This window comes from Triticum dicoccoides, chromosome 3B, assembly GCF_002162155.2.
Source record: "Triticum dicoccoides isolate Atlit2015 ecotype Zavitan chromosome 3B, WEW_v2.0, whole genome shotgun sequence".
In the NCBI taxonomy this organism is placed as follows: domain Eukaryota; kingdom Viridiplantae; phylum Streptophyta; class Magnoliopsida; order Poales; family Poaceae; genus Triticum; species Triticum dicoccoides.
In genome coordinates, this window is record NC_041385.1 from 196,540,397 (window position 1) to 196,566,990 (window position 26,594).

General features: G+C 45.3%; 1 protein-coding gene across 1 annotated transcript in view; it reads left to right on the top strand.

Annotated features, from left to right (window-relative positions):
* LOC119275514 (trafficking protein particle complex subunit 1-like) overlaps positions 1-2,864 on the top strand; it is a 3,792-nt gene extending 928 nt beyond the window's left edge. Inside the window, exons 2-5 of the mRNA XM_037556379.1 lie at positions 447-561; positions 957-1,075; positions 1,827-1,888; positions 2,465-2,864. Of these exons, the coding sequence (XP_037412276.1) occupies positions 447-561; positions 957-1,075; positions 1,827-1,878 (286 nt within the window). The 3' untranslated portion in view covers positions 1,879-1,888; positions 2,465-2,864. The remainder of the gene's footprint in view (positions 1-446; positions 562-956; positions 1,076-1,826; positions 1,889-2,464) is intronic.
* Positions 2,865-26,594: the final 23,730 nt, after the last annotated feature.

Sequence of the window (26,594 nt, forward strand, 5' to 3'; positions counted from 1 at the left end):
TACAAGCACTTGAGTTTTAATATGGAAAGTGACGAAAGGGAGACATTTGATCTTCCTTTCAAGATTTTTATAGATACTTCTGTGAGCCAGAAAATGTAATAAACTCCAGGGTTATTCGAAATGCCGCATACTACTTGCCAACAAAAGTCAGTGTACGCACCTGAGGTAGCTTAACGGGGGAATGACAAATCTGAAGAGATGATACGGATAAACCTTTTAAAATTCCAGCCATAGAATGACTAGCATTGCCATACTGCTCCCCTGCATCCGGAATCGTGTATTTTTCATCTCCGGACACTGTTTCTCTATTATCTCTTTCCAAAATTTTGGCCCTAAGAAATATATCTATAATAGTATGACTTAGATAACTGGAATTGTTGATGGGTACCATGTTTACCACTTTACATCCTAGTCATACTTGGCTCATGCACCTTTTACATATGCAGAACAGAACATGCGAATCTTGGGGCGCCACTACTGCCAGGTCAGGGATGTTCATTTCATAGCTTCAAGACAAACACATATAAATTGAACTACATGGAGAGCCCGTCTGGTATAAAGGTTAGTCGATATGTCATTATTATCTTCCCCTGCTGTCTTACATTCTTAGAATCATCATGCTTTTATTTTGGCTGGTGAAGTAACTTGGTTAGATCCTGTGAAAATCGAAGTTCTTTTCTGGATAACCACACTTAAGTGTTTGTATTGGATGAAGGAAGACTAAGGTTGTTTTTCAGTGACTTTAAACTAATGTGAGTCCAGCCATTGTATCACTTCAATGGAAGCCATAATTAACTAGTGCGACCTTAAATGTAGAAGCATCAGTGCAACATTTTTTCATGCAGACCTGTGATTGTCACCTTCCACCTTTACCATGGTACTTAAAGCGCAGATATTTATGTGATAATCCTTTGTTCAAAAAGATATACATTCACTGAATTTTCCATTTTATACAGCTTATTCTCCTTACCCATCCAAGGACTGGTGATCAACGAGATGCGCTGAAGCATATTTACAGCCTATATGTGGAATATGTTGTAAAGAATCCTCTGTATGCTCCTGGCAGCCCAATCAAGTAAGTCGTGCCTATCAATTGAAAATTGTTATGCTACATGATTAGCTAGAAGCAGTTGTTAATGTCAGGGATGGTTGAAAGTTGAATGGAGATGGCATCATTTTTGTCACTACATTTATACAAGGATACCTTTTTATTTCATGATTGAGCAAGTATCCCGCTAAAGCAGTGGGTTAAATTGGACAGATAAATTCATGAGTTGTTTACGGAAGCATGTAGATGTTGCAAATAAGATGTACCTAAATAAGGAATTGTGTGAAACATACTCCCTCTGTAAAGGAATATAAGAGCGTTTAGATCACTACTTTAATGACCTAAACACCTTTATATTTCTTTACGGAGGGAGTACATATTAACAATTCATTTTAGATCTTCTCATGCGTAGTCCTCTCGATCTGCCTAACGTGCCAACATCCTCCCTGTGAAGAACTCATTTCATGGAGGATAATAAATTATAGAAATTGAATTTGCATTCAGTCATAAGGGCGTATTGTTCTATTACCTCCGTCCCGAATTACTTGTCTTAGATTTTTGTAGATAAGGATGTATCGAGACACTACGGAGGGAGTATCAGTTTATTTGCTTGATCTTCATCAAGAACAACGGTCTTTTGTAGGAAAATCTGAACTAAAACATTATTTTGTTGCCCGTACACAAGTTTAGTTACACAACCATTTCCAAGCTCAGTGGCTTCATTGGCTTTTGTTTTGCTCGATTGTCTAGTGTTTTCTGAACATATTTTTATTTGCAGGTGTGACCTTTTCAATAAACATCTCGATCAGTATGTGAAAACATTGATTTGATCCCATTCAGGTAATGTTCACTTGTTAGTGTTTTGCAGACTCCTGTATATAACCAATCACTAGTGTTCTGTACAATGGTTTATGTTGTCATTTGTATGGATCCTTAGCAATCTTCTGTGTGAGTACTAGGGAACTGTGCTTGAATTTATCCTGGTTAAACAATGTCCTTGAATTGGCAAGAAATTCCTGACAGACAACATTTATATGGATTTCCTGTGCATCACTTTGTTGATCCAAAGGATGAGCCATTCTTCATAGCTCTACATGTCCCATGGGATCTATCAATAACTGAATATGAGTAATATAGTTTTCAATAAAAATGATCTTTTCATCACTCGGCTATAGCAGATCCTATTTTTCTTGTGTCATAACGCTTTAAGATGAATAAGTGTCTTCCCTATCTATCAGTCAAGCACACACCGCCCTTTGTTCTGTCTGTCTGCTTGTGAACTTGCAATCCTGTGTTGTGTTTCAGTTTCCACTCATGCTTTTGAACTTTTGTCGACGTCTGACACGACGGATAAAGGCCTAGTTGTCTGTTTTTGTCCGCGTACATCCTCATCAGCACTGCAATGTCCCATTGCAGGTTTGGGAGGCGGTGCATGCTCACTAGCGGAGAAGAGTGGCACTTCATGTTCTCCGAAATTCTGAGCCGTGTAACAGTTTGGTGTGCGGTGGCATCTCTGTGTTATTTGGTTTGATAATCACTATTTGTTGAGAAGTTGTTGCTTCAAGGACGATACAGACTTGTCTTGTGCCAAAGTGGTCCTGTTGAATCTCACTGTATTGTACGCTTGCACCCTCCATTGATGGTCTTCATGTGTATCCACTGCAATTTGATAGCTCTACACTCTGATCACAGTCCCTGTAATTTGCACCCTTCATCACGATGGCCCCCCTCAAAAATGGAATGCCCTCTCATATCCTTTGTTGGATGATAAACACGAGTTTTCTGGTTACAGATCAAATATTTTCTTTTTGGCTTATTTATCCAATAGTATCTTTGCTGTAAAAGATGTTCTTGCGACATGGTACTACGTTCGTATGATTCAGCTATGTCGAAGGGAACAAGAAACACATCGCCACAGAAAAAAAGCATGGTCTATGTGTACGCTGTGCTGTCCTACTCTTGCTACCTGAACTTCAGTGCCACATGATGCTTCATTGTTGTTCGTGTGATGCTGACATATTTTTCTTCTTTCGATATCAATGCCATGTTTTGTTGCTTTGTGGACCTGCGGAGTTGCTTCGGATGCACACTACTGACTAACCATAACTTAATGCTAGCGTAAAAAAAAACTGTAACTCAATGTTAGAATATTGAACTGCTGGGCCGTAAGAACAAAACGTGGAAGCTGCAATTCCCTCGGCTTTTGTACCGTGGACGCCGTTGTTCGCGCGCTGTGTTATCTAGCGCAGTTGGTTTGTTCCAAGAGATACCCAAATCTTGTGAATCTTTCCGCCAACAGGTACAATGCTTGTACCCAAATCTTCTGAATCTATACACCAACAGGTACGTACTACAGTGCATGTACATGTACATATGCCCTGCTCCATCACCAGTGTCTGGTGCTATCTTGCCTGGTGTCCTGCAAGGCCGTAACTTCTCACGCATTCCTTTTTGCCTGTCCAGTTTTACAACTTACTGCAAACAAATTGTCGGCAAGGACTCGTTTAAGGCCAACTCCAACAGGCGACCCCACACCGTCCGTCTGCGTCCGTTCGGGCCAAAACGGACAGATGACACGACCCAACACGTGGCCGCATCCTTAAAATTTGTTCGTTTTGTGTTCGGCCCGCCCCATTTCCGGCGCAAACTTGCGCCCGGTTTTGCATCCAGACGGGCGCCTCGCCCGCCATGGGACGCGTGACGGCCGTCCACCTACCTCCACCGCTCAAATTGAATGCACACGCACGGCGGGGCCCGGCTGTCATTGACACGGGCATGGGGTAGTCGTCCTTCTTAATGTGGAAGCCGTGGACCGGCCATTCCACAACTTCCACTTTCAAGCCAGGCCTGGCTCCTCCATTGCCGAAGGAGCAAACCATAGCCACCTCCCCGCCGTCGCGCCCCGCTCGCCGACCTCTCCGCCGGCGCCATGTGCTGGCATTGGATCAAGGGGAAGCACGACCGCGAGGCCGGCTCCTCCTCGGGCTGACGCCGCTCCAGCAGATCCGCCCCGCCCGCACCGCCTTCCCCTCCGCTCCACCACCTCCATTCCAGATGGGGCCGCCAGCCATCGGGCATCGCGATAGGACATACATCCATGTCGATGTATGTCGTCGCTACTGGGAGACGGCGACGCCGGTGCCGTGGGGAGATGCCCACCTGCCAAATGACTGGCATCTCTTCGCCGATCGCGTGTTGATCCCTCCAGTGCCCGCGAGCGGCCACGCCCGCCGCGAGGAGATCAACTGACGGCACCGACGCCTCCCACCGGATCTAATCGCGGACTCTAGGTACACCATAGATTCGCCGCTATGTGACACCTGGCTCCGGATGAGCACAACCAACGGCGGCAATCCTTCCTTGCCAGTCGTCCTCCTAGCCCGCTCCGCCCGCGTCCTCCTCGTGCCGATGACAGCCCTCCCCAGACAACGGGTCGTAGGTGTGTGCGCGGCATCACGCCGACGCCTTCTCTGGCCCCGTTCCCGCCATCGCGGCCGCCCATGACCGAGGAGGAGGAGACCCGGCTCGTGAGGCGTGTCATGGAGGACTCCATGAACACGCACGCCAAGCGGCAATGGGATGCTTTGGAAACCGCTCTGCCCTGTCGGCGGCCGGAGACGTGGCCATCCAGGAGATGGACGTCGACGTCAAGGAGGAGGAGCCGGAGGAGGTGCTGGAGAAGGCGCCCATCGCCGCGTGGAACCTTCGTCTGCTAGGCCAGGAGTAGAGCTGGTCGTGCACGGCGCCGGAGATGGTTGACTCCATGGGTGTCGGCCCATGGTCAGCCACACCACCGCGGTCACCAGAGCAGGAGCAGGAGCCACAGGAGGAGGTTGTGCAGGCGCCTTCAGCGCAGGCGCCACCGGTCTGGCAGGGGCCGCCAGCATACCTGTGGCAGCCACCGCCCTACATCGATCTTACGGGCGACGACGACGAATAGGACGGCGACTCCTAAAGACGACAATGGCCACCGGCGACGGCCATTATCTACTTGTTTTATGTCTTTTATTAAGTTTTAGTTTAACTAGGACCTGTGATACTATGGACGTATGTGCGTATGGACGTTTTATGTTTATATTCATGTTTTTGTATTATTTGCAATTTTATTTTTTTTATTTTTGGGGAAAAAAATAAGAAGGCCACTACCCCGGACGGTTTGGGGCGAGGCGTGCTTGTTGGGTGCACCGATGCCCGCACGACCGCAAGCGGACGGCCGTGCCCGTTTTCCTGCCTCAAACGGATGAATCGGACGGCCGTTTGGAGTTGGCCTAAGTTAGAGGATATTATTCTGTAAATCTTGGCAGGAATCCAAAAGGACCTACTACCTTTTTGGTTTTCGGCTCCGTCCGTCCGTCCGAGCGAGATCCATGGCGTTCTGCGCAGCGGACAGAACATGTTTTTTACAGAGATGGGGGTTGCAGTGCCGCAGTGCTGCAGATGGCAGCAGGCAGCCTACGACAAGTGCACGAAATGGGTAGTTCGCACATGACCAAGGGATGGGTCGTTGCTGCGCATCCACAGGGCTGTGTACGTGCGCTGCGCTATCCGCCGTATTTGGGTCGAGTTGGCTGGTAACCAACCTCTCCCAACAGCATGTTTGTACACTGCAACAGAAAGGAAAAAATTACACTGAGAGCTGAAAAGTAAAAAATTGCATTGGCTCCCGCTTGCAAGCTTTCACTTGTCCATTGTGTTGCGCTGCAAGCTTTCACTTCGCTTGTGTGTAGTGGAGTGTAGTGCATGCAGCTGAGCTGAGCAAAGATTCGCAACCATCAGGTGAGGTCGATCCATGTGCGGTCACTGCTGAGGCTTCGTACGTTACTGTTGCTTCCCTCCGTGTGGCGCCAACATGCATGTACTACTACGCTCCTTCCCACGGTACACAGGTTACCCACTTGAAGGCTGTCATCACTCAGAGACACGCGGGTTTAAATAAGCTTGCGTGGACTTGTCTTTCGGCCTTCACCGTTTGAGTTAAAGCTCCTCAAGCTTGGATTAAATGAAATGCATCGCCAAGGAGTAGTGTGCGGGTGGTGCAGATTCGCCCAACTAATTGTCACGCGTGACGTATGTGTCCTGTTTAATCTACTACGTACTCGTTATCTGATGCCCTTTTAGTTTAGTTGCTCACTTAGGGCATCTACGGCCGGACTTTGCAAATCCGGCCTCTCAAAGCCCGCGGACGCACCCGCGCGACCGGTCCCGCCTTAAATTAGCCAATCTGCATTCGAGTCTCTCGTATTTCGACCCTTAGATCCTTATAAACCATGCAAAAGAAATCCCACATACTATTCCCTCCGTCCGAAAATACTTGTCGCGAAAATGAATACAAATGGATGCATCTAAAATTAAAATACATCTAGATACATTCATTCCTCGGACAAGTATTTCCGGACGAAGGAAGTACATACTACGTGCTACCCTAGCTAATCTTCATCGTCGGAGATGTTCATGACGACGGTGCCGGGCGCCGGCTAGACGGGTGGGTAGGAGGGCTCCGACTCATCCTCCTCCTGCTCGACCTCATCCATGTAGGCGAGCATCTCCGCCTCCTCCGCGACCTGTTGCGCCTTCATCTCCTGCCGGCGACGGCGTCTGGCCTCCGCAGCCAACTCCAAGCAAAGGGAATTGAGGATGGCCTGCTGCTCCGCCTGCAGACCCGCGTCGTCAACGTCTCCCACATCCTCCTGTTGGGTTCTATGGTAGGCTGCGTCGACTGCAAATTAAAATTTTCCTACGCGCAGAACAACCAAGAACATGCTACGGGAGATGGATCACAGATTGTTATCACTAGACGCGCAGTGCCATGCAGCGGAAGAAGAGTTGGGGCAGCGCGTCCGCGTGGATCATCTCCTCCTCGTCCGAACTCCCTCGAACAGCCGGTCGTCGGATCCCACATATAGGTTCGCCGGAGCGGCGCAAGTGCACCACCTCTAACGGTATCCGCGCTTGCAGGAGGAACACCATGCGGCGGACTGCTAGGTCCAATCATACAGTCGGCGGCGAGTGGAGGTGGTTATTCGCAACACATGCAATCCCTAGTGACAGCACCGAAGCGATCAACCAAATGAGTGTGCCGCACCTCCACTTTATATAGGCATCTGTCGCAGGCTCAACACTTGGGCCTCGCACGGACCCTAAAGCCCAACGTCCGTTCGGCCTGGATCCGAGTCCGAGTAGGATCACACCTGACTCGTGAAGTCGGATCGGACCTTACAGGTTCCTTCCCTTCAGCGTGCGATCCCTTAGGTTCTCGTTCACTTGGTCGCGAGTCAGATCACATCCGGCTCGACTAGTCGGTAGCGGCCTCTAGAAAAGTGTGCCGACTCCAAGTGTCTGATGAAGCTGGTTAGGCGAATCTGTACATCACACTTCTGTTCCCTTTGCCACACGATATATGTTGTCGGGCTCAAGGCGAGTCTGTCATGCTTGTGCTAGCCCGACCTCTTTCTCATTCTAGTGATGTCGACCACAAACCGGATTATCTCATAATCCCTGTCGCATGGCCATGCTTATCTTGGTCGGATCACACGAGGGGCCTAGAGTATATCTCTCCTAATCGAAGGGGCAAATCTCATCTTGCTCGACCATGTCTCGCAGCATGTGTCTGGACAAGCCCAAAATCCACCTTTGTAACTACCCAGTTACGGAGTAGCGTTTGGTTGGCCCAAAGCAAGTCTGTCACCATCCCGATTACATGCGCCAGCTCAGGTCTTAGGAAATAGAACGTATATTGTACTAGAGACTCATAGATGACATATCGCTGCGTCTCATATTCGGGTCTGTCCGACTCGGACCTTATCTCGACTCGGATTCGACTACATCAAATCTGACCAGATCCTTCCGAGTCCATATTACCCGGTTAGCATCCAATGCTCCATTGCTAGTGAGACCGAGGCGTTTAAACTCCGTTTGGTACTGATATTCCGCGAAGTAAAAAACAAGCAAAAAAAACAGCAACTGGCAGTGGGCACTACGTCAATAGGTTAGTCCCAAAAAGTAATATAAAGTTGCTATAAAATTATTGTAAAACATCCAAAATGATAATATAACAGCATGGAACAATAAAAAAATATAGATATGTTGGAGACGTATTAGCATCCCCAAGCTTAGTTCCTGCTCATCCCCGAGTAGGTAAATTATAAAAACAGAAGTATTCATGTGGAATGCCGCCTAACATGTTCATCACATATTCTTTTCTTTTGTAGCATGGACATTTGGACTTTTATATGGTTCAAAGCAATAGTCTATTTTTGACATGAAGATTTAAATACTCAAGCATATCAACAAGCAACCATGTCTTTCAAAATATCAATACTAAAGAAATTTATCCCTAGCCCATCATGCTCAATCATTGATCCATTCATGAAACACACTCACATGTTAGCTACATCCAATGCTCAAGTATGATCATAGTCCCCTTAGTTGGTGTTTTATGAGAGAAGATGGGGACTAAAATAAAAAAAATTGCATAAACTAAATAGATAGGCCCTTCGCAGAGGGAAGTAGGGATTTGTAGAGGTGCCAGAGCTCAAAGCTTAAATTGAGAGATAATTTTTTTTGAGAGGCATACTGTTCCCGTCAACGAAAACGACCGAGTAATTCCCAACACTTTCCAAGTTAGATATATCATAGGCAGTTCCCAAACAGAAAATAAAGTTTATTCCTTTTTCCACCATACTTTCACACTCCACGGCTAGCCATATCCACGGGTACCGTCCATACCAACACTTTCCAAGGAATTTATTATTTGACAACATAAAGTAAATTTCTTTTTTATTTCGAGAGTGGGCATCCCTATTACCGCCGTACTCTCGTGCAATGACAAGTGAATAAACACTCATTTTGAGAATAACACATCTAGCATGAAAAATATTGGCCACCCCTTGCCGCTCCATGAGCGGTACGAGCACACGTGTGTGAAATTTATTTTTAAAATTAGAGGTGGCACATGAAAATTTGCTGAGAACGGCACGGGAATACCGCATATAGGTAGGTATGGTAGGCTCATGTGGAAAAACTGGGTTTAAGGATTTTGGATGCACAAGTAGTATTTCTACTTAGTACGAGTGGAGGCTAGCAAAAAGATTGAGAAGCAACCAACAGAGAAACAAAAAATCACATAAGCGATCATTAAGCATGACTAACACCGAATAATGCACCACAAGTAGGATGTAATTTCATTGCATAACTATTGACTTTTGTGCTTGCATAGGGAATCAAAAACCTTAACACCAATATTCTTACTAAAGCATAATTACTCACCGACATGACTCACATATCACTATCATGATATCTCAAAAGTATTACAAAGAATCAAGTTTATTTTGTCCAATGATCTTTATGAGAGTTTTTATTATAACCCTTTTGAATATCTATCACTTTGGGACTAGTTCATATATTGCAATTGCTTTTGACAAGCTCTAATAAATCTAAGTGAAGAAGATGAGCATAGATTTTGTTCGTCTCTCAAAATAATATAAGTGAAGCATGAGAGAATTTCTTTAAAATTTTACTAACTCTCAAATAAATCTAAGTGAAGCATGAGAGTATTTCTTCAAATATATTAAAGCACACCGTGCTAAAAAAGATATAAGTGAAGCACTAGAGCAATTCCATAGCTCAAAAAAGTTTAAGTGAAGATTAAAGAGCAATTTTAACAAATCATAGCATAATTTTGGCTCTCTCAAATAGGTGTGTCCAGCAAGGATACTTGTGACAAACTAAAAAGCGAAACAAGAAAGACCCATATAATACAAGACGCACCAAGCAAAACTCATGATATGTGACGAATAAAAATATAGCTCCAAGTAAAATAACGATGGTCGTTAGAAGAAAGAGGGGATGCCACTCGGGGCATCCCCAATCTTAGTTGCTTGTTTCTCCTTGAATATTATCTTGGGGTGCCATGGGGCATTCCCAAGCTTAGACTCTTGCTACTCCTTATTCCTCCATCCATCGTGATCTCAACCAAAACTTGAAAACTCCAATCACAAAAAACTTAACAAATCCTTCATGAGATCCGTTAGTATAAGAAAGCAAATCACTACTCTAAGTATTGTTGCAAACCCATTCATATTATATTATTGAATTATACCTATTGTATTCTAACTTTACCATGGCTTACACCCCGATACAGTCCGTAGATTCATCAAAATAAGCACGCAATGCAACGAAAATAGAATCTGTCAAAAATAGAATAGTCTGTAGTAATCAGGAAACTTCGTATACTTATGTAACTCCAAAAATTCTGAAAAATTAGGACAACGTGGGCAATTTTTGTATCAATCTCGTGTAGAAACTTCAGAGCAAAAGCACGTTTCTGTGATTTTTTTAAAGTCTGCTACTGGGCGCAAAAGTTTCTGTTTTTCAACAAGATCAAATCAACTATCACCCAACATGATCCCAAAGGCTTAGCTTGGCACAAAAACTATTTGAAACATAAAAACACAATTAAAACTGAGGCATAATTGTGCAAACACTCAAGAACATAAAGAAAAAGGCAAAAGTAAATTTTATCTATTGGGTTGCCTCCCAACAAGCGCTATCGTTTTACGCCCCTAGCTAGGCATAAATCATAGATTCAACTATTGTCATCTTTGGTTTTTGATCCATAGCATGCTCTCATGGTTCATGATTGGTTCATACGGTGGCTTAATTCTTATTCTAGGGAAGTGTTCCATACGCTTTCTTAGTGGAAATTGGAATTTAATATTGCCTTCTTTCATATCAATCACGACACCTATAGTACATAAAAATGGTCTACCAAATATAATTGGACAAGACGGATTGCAATAAGTATCAAGAACAATAAAATCTTTGGGCACATTGTTCCTGTTTGCAAGAATAAGAACATCATTAACTCTTCCCAAAGGCATTTTAATAGTGGAATCCACCAAGTTCAAATTAAGAGAACATTCTTCAATATCGGTAAGACCAAGCACATCACATAAAGATTTCAGAATTGTGGAAACACTAGCACCCAAGTCACATAAAGCAAAACACTTATAATTTTTAATCTTGACTTTAATGGTAGGTTCCAATTCATCATGTAATTTTCTAGGAACTGAAACCTCTAATTCCAACTTTTCTTCTAAAGCTTTCATCATGGCATCTATGAGATGTTTAGTAAAGACTTTATTTTGTTCATAGGCATAAGGTGAATTTATAATGGTTTGCAACAAAGAAATACATTCAATCAAACATCAATTATCATAATTAAAGTCTTTGTAATCCAAGAGAGTGGGCACATCACCAGTTAAAGTTTTGACCTCTCCAAACCCACTTTTATCAATTTTCTCATCAAGATTTTCACCCTTGAATTATTGGGACACCCTCTAGCTAAAGTTAACTCTTCTTTAGTCCGTTTGTCATCAATTTTGATTTTACTAAAAAAGGAATCAATATAATAAACACCAATCACTTTAAGATCTTCATCATTTTTATGAAAGTAATCACTAGAAAACGCCCTTTCTAAAAGTTCTCTTTTAGCTCTAAGCATAGCGGTTCCTTTCTTACATTCATTCATAGAAACATATAAAGATTTAATTGATTCATCAACCTTGGGTACCAAAAAATTTAACTTGAGGTTTTCTACACCGTGAGAAATTCTACCCATGCTTCTAGACATATCATCAATCTTATTCAACTTTTGTTCTATCGTAGTATTGAAAACCTTTTGAGTATTGATAAATTCTATAATATTATTCTCAAGATCTAAGGGGTTCCTATTATTATTGTAAGAAGATTTACCATAGGAATTACCATAATTATCAAAGGAATTCCCATAAAAAAGGCATAGGATAAAAATTACCTCAATAAGCATTGTTATTAAAATTGTTTTGCGAGAAAAAATTCACATCTACGGGACCAGTATTTTGCTCAATCAAAGTAGACAAAGGCACATCATTGAGATAAATAGGATCACTTTTATTAGCAACCAATTTCATAAGAGCATCAACTTTTTCACTCACAGAATTAATTTCTTCAACCGAATTAACTTTTTTACTAGTAGGTGCTCTTTCGGTATACCATTGTGAATAATTTGCCATGATATTATCTAGTAATTTAGTAGCTTCACCCAAAGTAATTTCCATAAAAGTACCACCCGCGGCAGAATCTAAAAGCTAGAAACAAAATTCAATCTCGCAAAAATTTTTTGTATGATCATCCAAAGATTTAAACCATGAGTAGGACAATTTCTTAGCATAAATTTCATTCTTTCCAAAGATTGTGCAACATGTTCATGCTCAGGTTGCTTAAAATTCATGATCTAAGTTCTAAGGGAAATAATTTTTGCAGGCGGAAATACTTAGTAATAAAAGCATCTTTTTACTTATCACAAGAATCGGTACTATTGAGAGGCAAAGAAGAAAACCGAAATTATGGACGATCTCTCAAAGAGAAAGGAAATAATTTCAACTTCACAATATCATTGTCCACATCTTTTTTCTTTTGCATATCACACAATTCTACGAATGTGTTTTGATGGGACGCGACATCCTCATTAGGAGTACCGGAAAATTGATCTTTCATAACAAGATTCAACAAAGTGTCATTAATATCACAAGATTTCGCACTAGTGGCGGAGGAGCAATAGGAGTGCTAATAAAATCATTGTTATTGGTATTGGAAAAATCACACAACTTGGTGTTTTCTTAAGTCAACGTGACTACGCAAACAAGATTGCAAACAAATCTGACGAGAAAAAGGCAAACGAAAAGGAGGGCGAATAAAAAGGCAAAATTTTGTGAAATGGGGGGTGGGGTGAAAACGAGAGGCAAATGGCAAATAATGTAAATTGCAAGGAGATGAGATTTGTGATTAGGAACCTCATAGATGTTGATGATGTCTCCCCGACAACGGCGCCAGAAATTCCTTTTGATGCCGCTTGAACTACGTCGGTATTCCCCATACCGGAAGGGATAATGCAGCACAACTACGGTAGGTATTTCCCTCGGTTATGAAACCAAGGTATCAATCCAGTAGGAGAACCAACCAACACTATGTAAACGGTACCTACACACAAATAACAAATATTTGCAACCTGACGCGTAAGGGGGGTTGTCATTCCCTCTCAGGTAACGGCGCCAGAAGTTGGCGAGTTGACGGGAAAATATTTGTGATAGATCGATAGATGCAAATAGAATAACGACAAATAAAATTTAGCGAGGTATTTTTGGGTTTTGATAATATAGATCTGAAAATAAAAGATGCAAATAAAAGAAAAGGCAAATAGCAATATAGATCTGAAAATACATGATGGGAAAATAGACCCGGGGGCCATAGACTTTACTAGTGGCTTCTCTCAAGAAAATAGCACACAGTGGGTAAACAAATTACTGTTGGGCAATTGATAGAAGATCGAATAATTATGACGATATCCAGGAAATGATCATTATATAGGCATCACGTCCAAGATTAGTAGACCAGAGATCAGGAAAACTCAAATAACTTTCATGGATATAGATCTGATCATAAACTCAAAGTTCATCGGATCAAAACAAACACACCGCAAAAAGAGTTACATCAAATAGATCTCCAAGAGACCATTGTACTGAGAATCAAAAAGAGAGAAGAAGCCATCTAGCTATTGCCTACGGACCCGTAGGTCTATAATGATCTACTCACGCATCATCGAAGAGGCACTAATGAGGATGATGAACCTCTTTGTGATGGTGTCTAGATTGGATCTCATGGTTCTCGAACTTGCGGCAACTGGAATTGTGCTTCGTCGACTCCCCTAGGGTTTCTAGAATATTTGGGAATTTATAGGGCAAAGGGGTGGTGCAGGGGGCTCCGAGGCGGGCACAACCCCCTGGGTGCGCCTGGGCCTCCTTGCGCGCCCTGGTGGGATGTGCTCCCCTCAGGCCTCCCCTCTGGTACTTCTTTGGCCCACCGTCTTCTGGTCCAAAAAAATCTCCAAAAATTTTCGCTGCATTTGGACTCCGTTTGGTACTGATATTCTGCGAAGTAAAACACAAGCAAAAAACAGCAACTGTCACTGGGCACTATGTCAATAGGTTAGTCCCAAAAAATGATATAAAGTTGTTGTAAAATGATTGTAAAACATCCAAGAATGATAATATAACAGCATGGAACAATAAAAAATTATAGATACGTTGGCTCTCGTACAGGTACGCGCGTGTGTGCGAGGCGTTGGCTCTAACTGAACCCAAGCGAGGCGTTGGGCTCTAACTGAACCCGAGCGATTGCACTGCAGGCTACGCGTTACTGAACCCGAGGGATCGATTGATGGCTGTTAACTGAACCCGATGGAGCGATTCCTTCGCTACTGCTGCTAATTGAAGCCGATCGATTGGATGAACAGTGAGCATTGCGGGGGGTTTTGGATGAACAGTGAGCAGTGGCGTTGCCTCTGGATGAACAGGACCCCGTGGTGTGGAGGGCTGGATGAACAGTAGACGGTGGAGGGGTGGCCGTGGAGGGGTGGTTGAACAGGACCCCGTGGTGTGGAGGGCTGGATGAACAGTAGACGGTGGAGGGGTGCCCGTGGAGGGGTGGTTGAATAGTAGCCGGTGGAGTAGCGCGTGGTGGAGGCTGGATGAACAGGAGCCCGTGGAGGCTGGAGGAGGTCGACGGTAGCCCGTGGAGGATGGAGGAGGTCGACGGTGGAGATGAACAGTATCCCGTGGAGTCCCGTTTTGCGGTACGCCACACCCCTCCCCCGTTTCGACCGTAGCGCTCCAACACAAGTCTGTTTCGTCTGTTTTGCGGCACGCCACACCCCTCCTGATCAACATGACCCCCATTTCGACCGTAGGAGGTCTGTTTCCTCCGTTTTGCAGTACGGCACACCCCTCCCGATCAACAGGACCCCCGTTTCGACCGTAGGAGGTCCGTTTCCTCCGTTTTGCGATACGCCACACCCCTCCCGATCAACAGGACCCCCATTTTGACCGTAGGAGGTCCGTTTCCTCGTTGTGCAGTATGCCAGGCCCCTCCCGATCAACAGGATCCCGTTTCGAACGTGGCCGGTCGAATACAAGGCCGTTTCCTCCGTTGTGCGGTACGCTGGGCCTCGTTTCCATCGCCTGTTCCGTCCAAGCCCTCCCGATGAACACGACCACGCATTCCGTTCCAACCCAGCCAGTTGGCTCCCCATGAACACGACGATGACGCTGTTTCTCCGTTCCGACCCAGCCATGTACGTATGCGCGAGTAGGCGTTCGAGACCCTGCCCGTATGTACGTACGTGGTCGTATTTTCTTTCTTGCACCCTCGCCGATGTACATACGTGTACATGCTACGTGCGTGCCTCTACTACGACACGTGTGCGCCTCTACATCTACGACACGTGCGCGCCTCTACATCGACCAGTATGTACGTACACGTTCGCGACCAGAATGACAATGCTACGTACGCTTTGACTAGGTGGGTCCCGACTGTCAGGCACTTCCTTGCGTGCGAAGATGTAGCTGGTGGGTCCCAGCAGTCAGGGGGGCGAATTGTTTTTTTGCCTGGACGCACTTCCTTGCGTGCGAAGATGTAGCTGGTGGGTCCCAGCAGCTAGGGGGCGAATCATTTTTTTGCCCGAACGCACTTCCTTGCGTGTGAAGATGTAGCTGGTGGGTCCCAGCAGTCAGGGGGGCGAATCGTTTTTTTGCGAAATATGATGGCCCGTCCGGTGGGTCCCCGCTGTCAGGTGGAGGAATAATTATTTTGCACGTAATAAGGAGGCACTTCCTTACTGCGGCCGTGGACCAAGCTGTCAGCCTCTCCACGTACAGTCCACGTCCGATGGAAGCCGTTCCTTGACCACGTTGACCATGCTGCGCCGAGAGCACCAGGGCGGTGGACGACGGCGCGGCCTAGGAAGGGGACGACACAGAGCCGGGGAAGACGCGACAGTGGATGCCCACGCATAGAAGAGTATGAGGGTTCACTGGTTCGCTACGGTGTGAGGCTGCCGTCGCCGCAGAATAACAGGGGGTGTGGGTGAGTAGAGGGATGGCCTGGCCAGCGGTGGGAGTAGTAGGGGGCGGTGAGGCCTCCACCGCATCGCAGCCGGCCACGGGAGGTAGGACCACGAGGCACGACCGGCGCTGGTTTGGGCGGTTGGAGCAAGAAGACCAGAGGTTGAAGAAGCAGTACGGCCGTTGGATGGACATCATACGGTCACTGGAGCTAGAATCGTGCATATTGACTAAGTTGACAAAGCCCTCCGTCCCCGTCAACTTAGTAGGCCCACAAGTCAGCCTGCCACTATACTGGGTCCCAGCTAATAGGGGGAGTATTCATTTTTTTTGTGCGTAATAAGAAGGCACTTCCTTGTGTGCGAAGATATAGTTGATGGGTCCGAGCTGTCAGCGGCGGTAACGTTTTTTTCGCGAAATACAGAGGCCCTTTCGGTGGGTCCCTGATGTTAGGTGGAGGAATCATTATTTTGCGCGTAATAAGGAGGCATTTCCTTGCGTGCGGCCGTGGACCCAGGTGTCGGCCTCTCCACATACAGTCCACTTCAGATGCATGTCGGTCGTTGACCATGTTGACCAGGCCGCGCCGAGAGCACCAGGGCGGTGGACGACGGCGAGGCCTAGGAAGGGAACGACACGGAGGCAGGGAAGACTTAGCAGTTGTTTCCCACGCGGAGGGGAGTACGACTGAACGAGGGTTTACTGGTTCGTCTGCCGTCGCCGGAGAATAACAGCAGGTGTGGGTGAGTAGAGGGATGGCTAGGCCAGCGATGGGAGTACGGTGGGGCGGTGAGGCCTGCGCGGCAGCACAGCCGGCCGCGGGAAGGAGGGAACAGGCAGTCCAGCCGGCGCTTGTTTGAGCGGCTGGAGCAGGAAGAGCAGAGATTGAAGAAGCACGACGGCCGTTGGATGGCCATCCAACAGTCACTGCTTGTGCGTCAACCTTTTTTTAGGAAAGCCTCAAATCTGTGGAAAACAACATACAGCCCATCTGCCATTATTTCTAATAATTTACAGCCCATTTGCTAATTCTTAAGGTTTTTTTTTGGAGCCCATATTCTTTTTGTTAGCATTACAGCCCATACTGTGGCCACGGTTAAAAAATTATACGAAATTTTGCATATTTCGGTGCGGTCCGAACTGTTTTTAATCCCAAAATTTCGACTCACATTCAAACTGATTTTAAAAATAAATGTATATCAATATAAAATCCAACAAATTCTCCACGCATAAAAATTAATGTAATTTAAAATCTCGAAATGAAAAAAAAGATATTTGAAACTAATTGCCGGTTTGATGTGTTTTAAAAATGTACTGCCCATTTCTCATTACTGATGGGCCATTTTCTCGGCTAGCCGAATGAAAGCTCTCCTCGTCTTGAAAGATTTGCAGCCCAACAGGCCTGACAAAGCGACTTACTTGGCAAATCACAAAAAAACTAGGCTGTGGCCATGGACCCAGCTGTCAGCCTCTCCACATATAGTACTCTTCCGATGGAAGTCGTTCCTTGACCACGTTGACCACGCCGCGCGGAGAGCACCACGGCGGTGGACGACGCCGAGGCCTAGGAAGGGGACGACGCGGAGCTGGGGAAGACGCGGCAGTGGAATCCCGCGTGGAGAGGAGTACGAGGGTTCACTGGTTCGACTGCGGTGTGAGGCTGCCGTCGCCGTAGGGCCTGGCCAGCGGTGGGAATAGTAGGGGGTGGTGAGGCCTCCGCGGCAGCACAGCTAGCCACGGGAGGCAGGAGCATGAGGCATTACCGGTGCTGGTTTGGGCGGCTGGAGCGAGAAGACCAGAGGTTGAAGAAGCACTACGACCGTTGGATGGACATCGTACGGTCACTTGAGCTAGAATCATTCATATTGACTAAGTTGACAAAGCCCTTCATCCCTGTCAACTTAGTAGGCCCACAAGTCAGCCTACCACCAAGGTGGGTCCCAGCTAGCAGGGGGAGTATTCATTTTTTTGTGCGTAATAAGGAGGCACTTCCGGTGGGTCCGAGCTGACAGGCGGGGGGGGGGATGTTTTTTTCACAAAATACGATGGCCCGTCAGGTGGGTCCCAGTAGTCAGGGGGCAAACGTTTTTTTCGCAAAATACGGTGGCCCGTCCAGTGGGTCCCTGCTGTCAGTTGGAGGAATCATTATTTTCCGCGTAATAAGGAGGCACTTACTTGCTGCCGCCGTGGACCCAGCTGAGACTCTCCACGTACAGTATACTTCCGATGGAAGTCGTTCCTTGACCATGTTGACCTCGCCGCGTTCCATTGCATGCATGTGTCCATGGGCGTGGTGCATCCCCACTGTCAGCCTCTCACGTACAGTCATCTTCCGATGACTCTCTGTTGTTGACCATGTTGACCACACCGTGCCGAGCGCACCTAGACTGGAACGACCCGGAGATGGGGAAGACGGGGCAGTGGAGTCGCAGATGGAGAGGAGTGGGAAACTTCACTGGTTTGGGTGCGCGGCCGCACAGCCGCGGTGCCGCCCATGGGAGACAGGAGCAAGAACAGGGGTTGAAGAAGGAGCACGGCTGTTGGATTAACATCCAATGGTCCAGCTGCTAGAATCATTTGTTGATTAAGTTGACAAAGCCGTGCGTACACGTCCGCTTAGCAGGCCCACAAGTCAGTCACCAAATCTGACGGGTCCCAGCTGTCAACGGGATGAATAATTTTTTTCGCAAAACAAGGAGGCACTTCCTCCCGTGCGAAGATACAGCCGGTGGGAACGAGCTGTCAGGTGGAGGAAACATTTTTTCGGCTTAATAAGGAGGAACTTTCCTTGCGTGCGACCATGGACCTCGTGGGTCCCAGCCGTCAGGCTCTCCATGTACATTCCTCTTCCGATGACTCTCGTTTGTTGACCACGCTGCACCGAACACAGCGAGGCGCTGGACGACGGCGAGGCCCCGGACGGGAACGACTCGGAGATGGGAAAACGCGGCAGTGAAGTCGCAGATTGAGAGGAGGAGAAGGGTAATAACTGGTTCTGTTGTGGCATGGGGCTGTAGTCTATGGAGAATAACAGGAGGTGTCGAGGGGTGGAGGGATAGCCTGGCCGGCAGTGGGGTAGCACTTTGTAGTGATGCGTGCTAAGCAGAGCCGCTAGCCGCCGGAGGCCGGACCAGGCGGTCCCAGCGACACTGGAGCAAGAAGACGAGAGATTGAAGGTGCATGCTGGCCGTTGGATATAAATCCAATGGCTGTGGATGACACAATCATTTGTTGACCAAGTTGACAACGCCCTGCGTAGGCTTCGACCTATTGGCCCACATGTCAGCCTGCAAAAATGTGGCATATATTTAACCCATGTTTTCTAGAATGTACAGTCCATTTGCTGGGCTGGGTGAACAAATAATTTCGCGTCAATCAGGCCCATTTATATTTTCTAAGAAATCTCAGCCCATTTGCACTTCCTTGAAATACACGTATTAGGTGGGCTCGTTATATATATAATGTTATGTTAGAAGGAGCAATTAATATCAAAGAATAAACCGGAGAGGCACATTATATATATATAATTAAGAAATTAGCGAGTTATTGCTCAAAATAAAAATGGGCGCGTTATTATTAAATTGGTCCTTAAAATCTTCGCAAGCTTTTGTACGCAATCACCAGGATTTTCCTTGCCTGTGAGTCAAAAACAACCAGGATTTTCCGTTAAACATTTACTTTTATAAGTTAATAACACGTGGGATGTTTTTATAATGTATATATAAGTCTCTATAAAATATACGATAATAGTAATAATATAAATATATATAATGTGGTTAGAAGGGAAAACATAAATTGGACACAACATTATTTTTATAAGAGACCTGCGTTTTATACCCGACAGTAGGCATACTAACAAGTTCACACACAAATACAACAGAAAAGGTAAACATTCATATCAAACTCAGGTTCACAGGACACGTTCATATTCATAGCCAACATTTACTATCAACAACTCAAAAGATTCATATATACACAAGCTCAGCATATCTATGCATCCAAATGATTGATAGATCACACGACAATATTCATACATAATTCACAAAAAGATTCATTTTTACACATGTTCAGTATGTTTATGCATCCAAATGATTGAGATCACAACCAATATGATCCATGGACGAACTTTAATTACCTAGGGTACAGACTGGTAAATGGTGTTCAATCGGAGGTACTTCTTGCTAAAATTAGTTCTTGTACGAGTAAACTTTTGAGTACATAAGAGGCAGCACAGACAGTCTGAACTTTGCTTGTAGGTTTATCCTCAAATAGTGGCCTCGTGCCGAGGGAGGTTTGAGCAACTTGGCCACTACTTTCATCCAACTAGTTTACTGTCTCATCTTGGTCCTGTATCTCGCCAAAATTCTACATTGCAGACGAGAAAGGAGGCGGTTGAGAAAATGAACCACCCAAATTTTTTGTGTAGTTCAACTGAAATGGAGCATCCTTGGCGTGCAGACTGATTAAGTGCCAGATGAATATACGCGTCAACCAACTTGTATGGAGTCTTTAGACTCCATGCCATATAGTTCGCTACCATATGTGCCGATAACCAAAAGGCACAAGTTGGGACCAAAGACTGGACTGTGTTTTTCTGGGCTATGCACCAAGCAATATTTTTGGCATTCACTCTCCTAATACTTGGAGTTTGACAATTGGTTGATGCCGGTTGATACTCGAATGAATATAGGCACTTCTTGTCAACATCGATGCTTGTCTGAGTGAACTTTGGAGTACATAGCAGCAGCATAAGTACCTGTCCATCTGATCATTTTGTGCAGTTCTACTGAAATCACCCGATGTAATGATTTGCCTGCGAGTTCAGGCTCCAAATTACTCCTTTATGAAATCGGCAAACAGTAGCACAATACCAAATTACCAATACATATGACAGGCACAATAATCAGGATAAAGACCAGTACCAACCTGTGTGAGGTAGCATATCAATTACTATTTCCTTTGACTGGAAGCCGAAATAAGCCAAGCGACTGACAGCAAAGGAAGAAAGCAAGCGGAGATTAGCGACTGACAGGAAAGGACAGAAGCTGTCGAGGCAATGAAGCACCCAAAGTTTTTGTGCAGTTCCACCAAAATCGAGCATCCCTGTTAGCACATATATTGAGAGAGTGAGATTACTGTAATAGTGGGACTAGTTGATGAAACATACACTAACAAATAGAAGCACCCTCATTATCTTAATGGGTAAAGTTAGCAACATAGTAGTCTTGCTTAAAGAGAGGTATTTGTTTATTTAATCAGTGCCAATTAGCTCAACTCAACACTCAAAGCATTGCCATTTATCATAGGTTGCAAAATTTAAAAGTGCAAAGATAAAGGAGTTCTCATGGCAGTAGCACGATACAAATAGAGATGACAGCAAACTAATATGGATGAAGGGCTTAGGCCCGTACCAACCTGAGAAAAAAAGCTTATTCATGTAGTCCCATAAGAGATGATAAAGCACTCACTGGAATCACACTATAGTATATATTTTTGTGCACTTCAAATGTATGGTTGAAATCACTCTTGTTTACCAGTGCTGAGATTATATGAAAGATTATCAAGAACTTCCAGCAGAGTTAAAGCACTGGCTGGGAAACAGTTCATTGTATTGTCTTGTGTAGTTCCACTAAAATGTATGATTGGCACAACATGATCCCTGTTTGCACAAGTAGGAACAAGGTGAAACCTTCATTAGCTTAGTGAGAAAGGATAGGAAGACATTAGCATATGACTCAAACAGTAGCATCAAATTCATGACGGATAATACGAAAAACATTGCCTCATTGAACCAATGGCAATAAATTGACATGCAAAACAATAGCACTATTATGTCATGACACTAATAATATTCCCTCCCTGCTCCACCACATGATTCACCTCCATAGACAAACATTCACACGTACATGATTCAGCATAGGGTCCTACTAAAGATTTGTTTAACTCCAACAGGAAAATTAGGCAGTAATAAATTAGTGGTACTTAAGTACTCCTAATTAATTAAGTGAGACAACAGAAGTGGAAGGGCTCCCTAGAGGATCGTCTCACATGTAAGGTAGTCATTGCCGGAGCCCTTGAATAGCCTCGACTAAGGCCTTTGGCTTCAGCAAGATCGCCTTGGCACTGTTTATTCTTCTTATTCTTCCTCTTCATGCTCTGTTTCTCTTTCTCCTCACCAGTTGGTGAAACCAAGTACATGATTGGCCTTCTAATTCAGAATTGGTTTTGTCAGTGAGGGAGTACAAGTGTACTAGTAAAAGACAGCATTATTTTCTCATGGCAGTCGGAAAATAGAGATGAACACATGCATTAAATATCATTCTTACCTAAAGGAAGGTTATGGCGCCAATATGGATGATGAGGATTGGAACATAGATCTCCCTTTGTGCAGTTCCACCAAAATGAACCAACTGTTCCATTCTGACATTCCAGTTAAACAGCACAAAAGTCACTTCTTTTAAGAAGAGTTTTGTGTAGTGCACCAAAAGGTCACAACAGCAACCAGGTGAATTGGATATCCCTGTTTGCACAAAAAGGCACAAAGAAAACAGTCAGAGTCTCGAGCAATTACAGGCAAAAACATTTGGCTAAACTTATTAGAGTCTCAAACAATTACAGGCAAAAATAGTGGCATGGCTTCATTTTTACCAGGGACATTATATTAAGAACAACTAAGGCTGCGTTCGGTTCACAGGTTTGGTGCAGGATTTTTGTAGGAACACAATTCCTATGGTATTCTTTCCCTTCCAACCGTTCGGAACACGGGACAGGTGAATAGTGTTTCATAGGAAAGCTGGTCTGGTAGTACTGATTCCATCGGATTAGAAACATCCACGCGCTGCTCATTTTTTGGGCGGAAGCCCGAGGCAGGCGCTCGCTGCCATGCGTTAGACAGGTTGTTGTGCTGTGTTTGCCCGAATAAAAAAATCAACCTATGTGTGGTATGTGAGGTGAGGACAAGAGTAGTCACTGTGCAGCTGAATAAACAAATAGCATCTCATACTGCCAAGCATGCTACTCTAAAAAAACAAATCTGTATATTTTGTAGTCCATCCGAACACATTCTCTTGAGAGTTTCCTTTGGTTCGCTGTTCCATAGTTTTATACCTACATTCCTTTCCTATTCTGGTCCTCTTTTCTGCCCCTTTATTCCGACCGGAGCCTAAATATTTGGTATAAGGGCATGGGATAGTGGGTGCACCAGCAGTACAGCACCATGTACGTAAACAGGGGCATAAAGTGGTGATTCATAGTTTGTTGCCCCGAGAAACAAACACCCAAGAAACATATCTAGGTTGGTCCCATTTTTGTTCACTCTAGCCACCTACTCCTATGTGTGGATAGCAAATCTAGTCCTGGTCATACCATTGTGTACAGCGTTACCCCTATATTTCCCTTTTTGACCAAGAGACCGCTTGGATGACCAGTCTATACTACTTTCATCCCCTTTCCTTCCTGTTTGTACCAAGTCCGATGTACATACTAAATTCCCCCACCCCCACTTTATTTCAATGACAAGTATTTTCGGGCGGAGGGAGTACAAGATTCGACTCCATGAAGTAGCTTTACCTCTAACAATAGAAAAAAAATAGGTGACGTTGGACCATCCGATCGAGAGGGGCTGAGAGGTAGAAAATGATGCACATGCAGCAACGTAGCAAGCTGGGGAAGTAGAGCTAAGGCGGTTTCGAACCAAGATATACCTGAAGGTCGTCGGGATGTGGATAGGTGGGCGGCGGGAGGCCGGATCCGCCCACAGGCAACAACGAAGGGATCGGAGGACCTCCCGCGCCGGCTCTCGGCCAGAGATAACGGTGCGGCCGGCAGTGGGTCTCCTCCCTCGCTGTCAATGATGGCCTAAACGCTGCCCCTCCTCCCCTTCACCGGCGGAGGGGGATACGTCCGGATCTGTAACCAGCGGTGAGGATAGAAAGCTAGTGTTTTTTGAAGGGAGAAAGATAGTGTTACTACCCCTATCTTGTTTAGATCTGGAGAGGATGAGAGTGTGTGAATAGAGCAGCCCTAGCAAGCAAACGCGGAGGCTCCGGCCTATATATAAGTAGTGGGGTAGTTTTCCTTTTTCACTCCATCAAAACAATCGTTTAAAATTGTGTACTACTACATGCCAGGTCGCGGTTTTTTTAGTTGTTGATTGTTTTTTGAGATAGCTCCCACTTGTTCTAAGTGGTGTTACGGTGTGCCAGGTCGCACTTTGTATCGTTCAAGTCTGGTACTACAAGTCCCTCCATTAAATGAACAACCACCCCCTCGTAAAAATTGTGAACAAGCCCACAGCTAAAATTAGCGGAAACGTGGGTTGCCCCAACATGCATTATTATTTATATTTTGTACTCCCTCCATTCCTAAATATAAGTCTTTTTTATTAGCCACACCTAAGACAAGAATATTTTTATTAGCAGTGAACCCCGCATGTCATAGACACAAAAATTGTGGCAAGATTCCCTTAGGCAAGCCAAAGTGTGTCTAACAATTTGAGCTACTCGGGTTAGGCAAGTGTGGCAAGTGTGGGAAAAATAATGTGGCAACATAAGACAAACATAGTCACAATCCAAACAGCCCCGTAATTTTTTGTGACATGCATGAAAATTTGGTTAGTTAAATTTATAGTCAAAATTTGGCAAGGTGCATCAAATCAACACATGCAAGTATCAAAAGGAAAGTCACGGCATGCATGCATGCGTTGTACTCCCTCTGTTTCCAAATATAAGTCTTTTTAGAGATTGCAACAAGTGACTACATACGAAGAAGAATATGTCTACTCCTACATACGAAGTAGCCCATTTGAAATGTGTAAAAAGACTTTTATCGAGTGCAGTGCTTTGATGTGTCGCGTCAACTCGTACAAGACCGAGAAATTTGATTACTACGACGCCCTCTCGCTCACGGACGAGCTCCGGTGCCTTAAGTGCACCTGCCTTTGGCTGCATGACAGGTGGGCCAACCACCTGTTGGGCCTACCTGTCATAGACGCAAAGGTAGGAGCAGTAAGTAGAAGCTTTCGCTACACGCTATCTCTCCTGCACGAGGTGGACGGACATGCAGCAGTGGATTCGATACTGTAGAAGTAGGAGTAACATCATTGTTCGTCTTCTCAAAGAGGAGAAGAGCCAAGCGCAAACCGAACGTGGCAGTTGCGAACGCTCGCGTGGTGCGGTTCCTTGGAGTACTAGCCAGGCTCTTGCATGAGACAAAATTGCCATTGTTTAACAATTAAACTCCATTATCCATTTGTTGATACTCATTCTGCATAGGTCCACGCGCTTAGCACCGTTTCCTCCTGGGGTCACCAATGTTTATTTGCTAATTAATAGCATTCCATGCAATGAACTAGCCATTGCAAGTCATTAAAAGGATGCACACCTCTCATCTCTTATTGGTTGATACGTATGTCAAGAAACAAGAAACAAGGTAGAAATTAATGCACCACGCCTAAGTGTTTTGGGACTATTTGGTTTTCGTAAGATGACTTACCCACCTAGACGGAGGGAGTAGTATAGACCTGTAAACCGGAAAGGAGTATTTGCCTTTCTAGAGGTTTCAACAAGTGACTAGACTACACCGTGTGCAGTACCCCCTCCCTTCTGGTTTATAGGGTTCAAATCTCAAATCTCATGAACCAAGGCATTTTGCGATTGGAGGAATGTACTGTATCTCGTACTTTACAAAACTACCCTAATTAAACTCATGCATTAATTACGTAGTTCTCTCGTTTTCCTCTCCGCCTTGGTCGCGGTGCACAATATTGAGCACTCATATATGACTAGCCGCTCTATCTACATGCGGGACATTTCAAAGCATCCGGGCCCACGTGCCATCCACCAAATCACAGCGAGGTGCTATAGTCGAGACTCACCTGTCACCCTGGTGTGGCCGTCATGACCCGGCATATGACAAAACCCACACCTTTACCAGCAGTGGTAAGGCGGCCTCCAAGTTGGACTGGACGAAGCAACCATCATTTCATTGGAACGCTCGTTCAAGCCCTTTCTTCCCTTTCTTGAAGAAAACCTCACTCCAGGCTACTCACTTCTGCCATTTTTCTTCTCTACCGATGAAGGAAAGGTGGGCGAATCAGTTATGCTGCTATATTTTCATTCCAATAATCTTCTTTTTGCGAAGCACCGACCGATTCTCACATCCTATTCTTTTCCCGTTTTCATTGCGATTGTGGTTTCCTTTCAATTGCTTTTTGTTTGTCAGTTCATTGATGGATTCTGGAGCACTAGGCAAAGAGTTGCCGGCGGACAACCCACTAGAGACAACGATCTCCAGGAAGCGAGCACCGACCAACGAGTTGACCATGTTGGCGGGCCAACCCATGGAGACGAAGAACTCCAAGAAACAAGCACTAGCCAAAGAGTTGAGGACGTTGGCGGGAGAACTCCTCAAATAAAGTTGGAAGAGCAGCAAGGGCCCCACGGTGCCTACCCCAGGAACTCTGATTTCCACCTATGTGAGGCTCAAGACCGAGTTTGAGGAGATAGTCGCCGTTGAGAAGCAGTATTCCCCTGGCAAGGTGATGGCCCCCATCGAGGACGAGGAGATGGCGCCCAAAGGGATGAGATCCCCTGGTGAGCTGCACAAGGTAA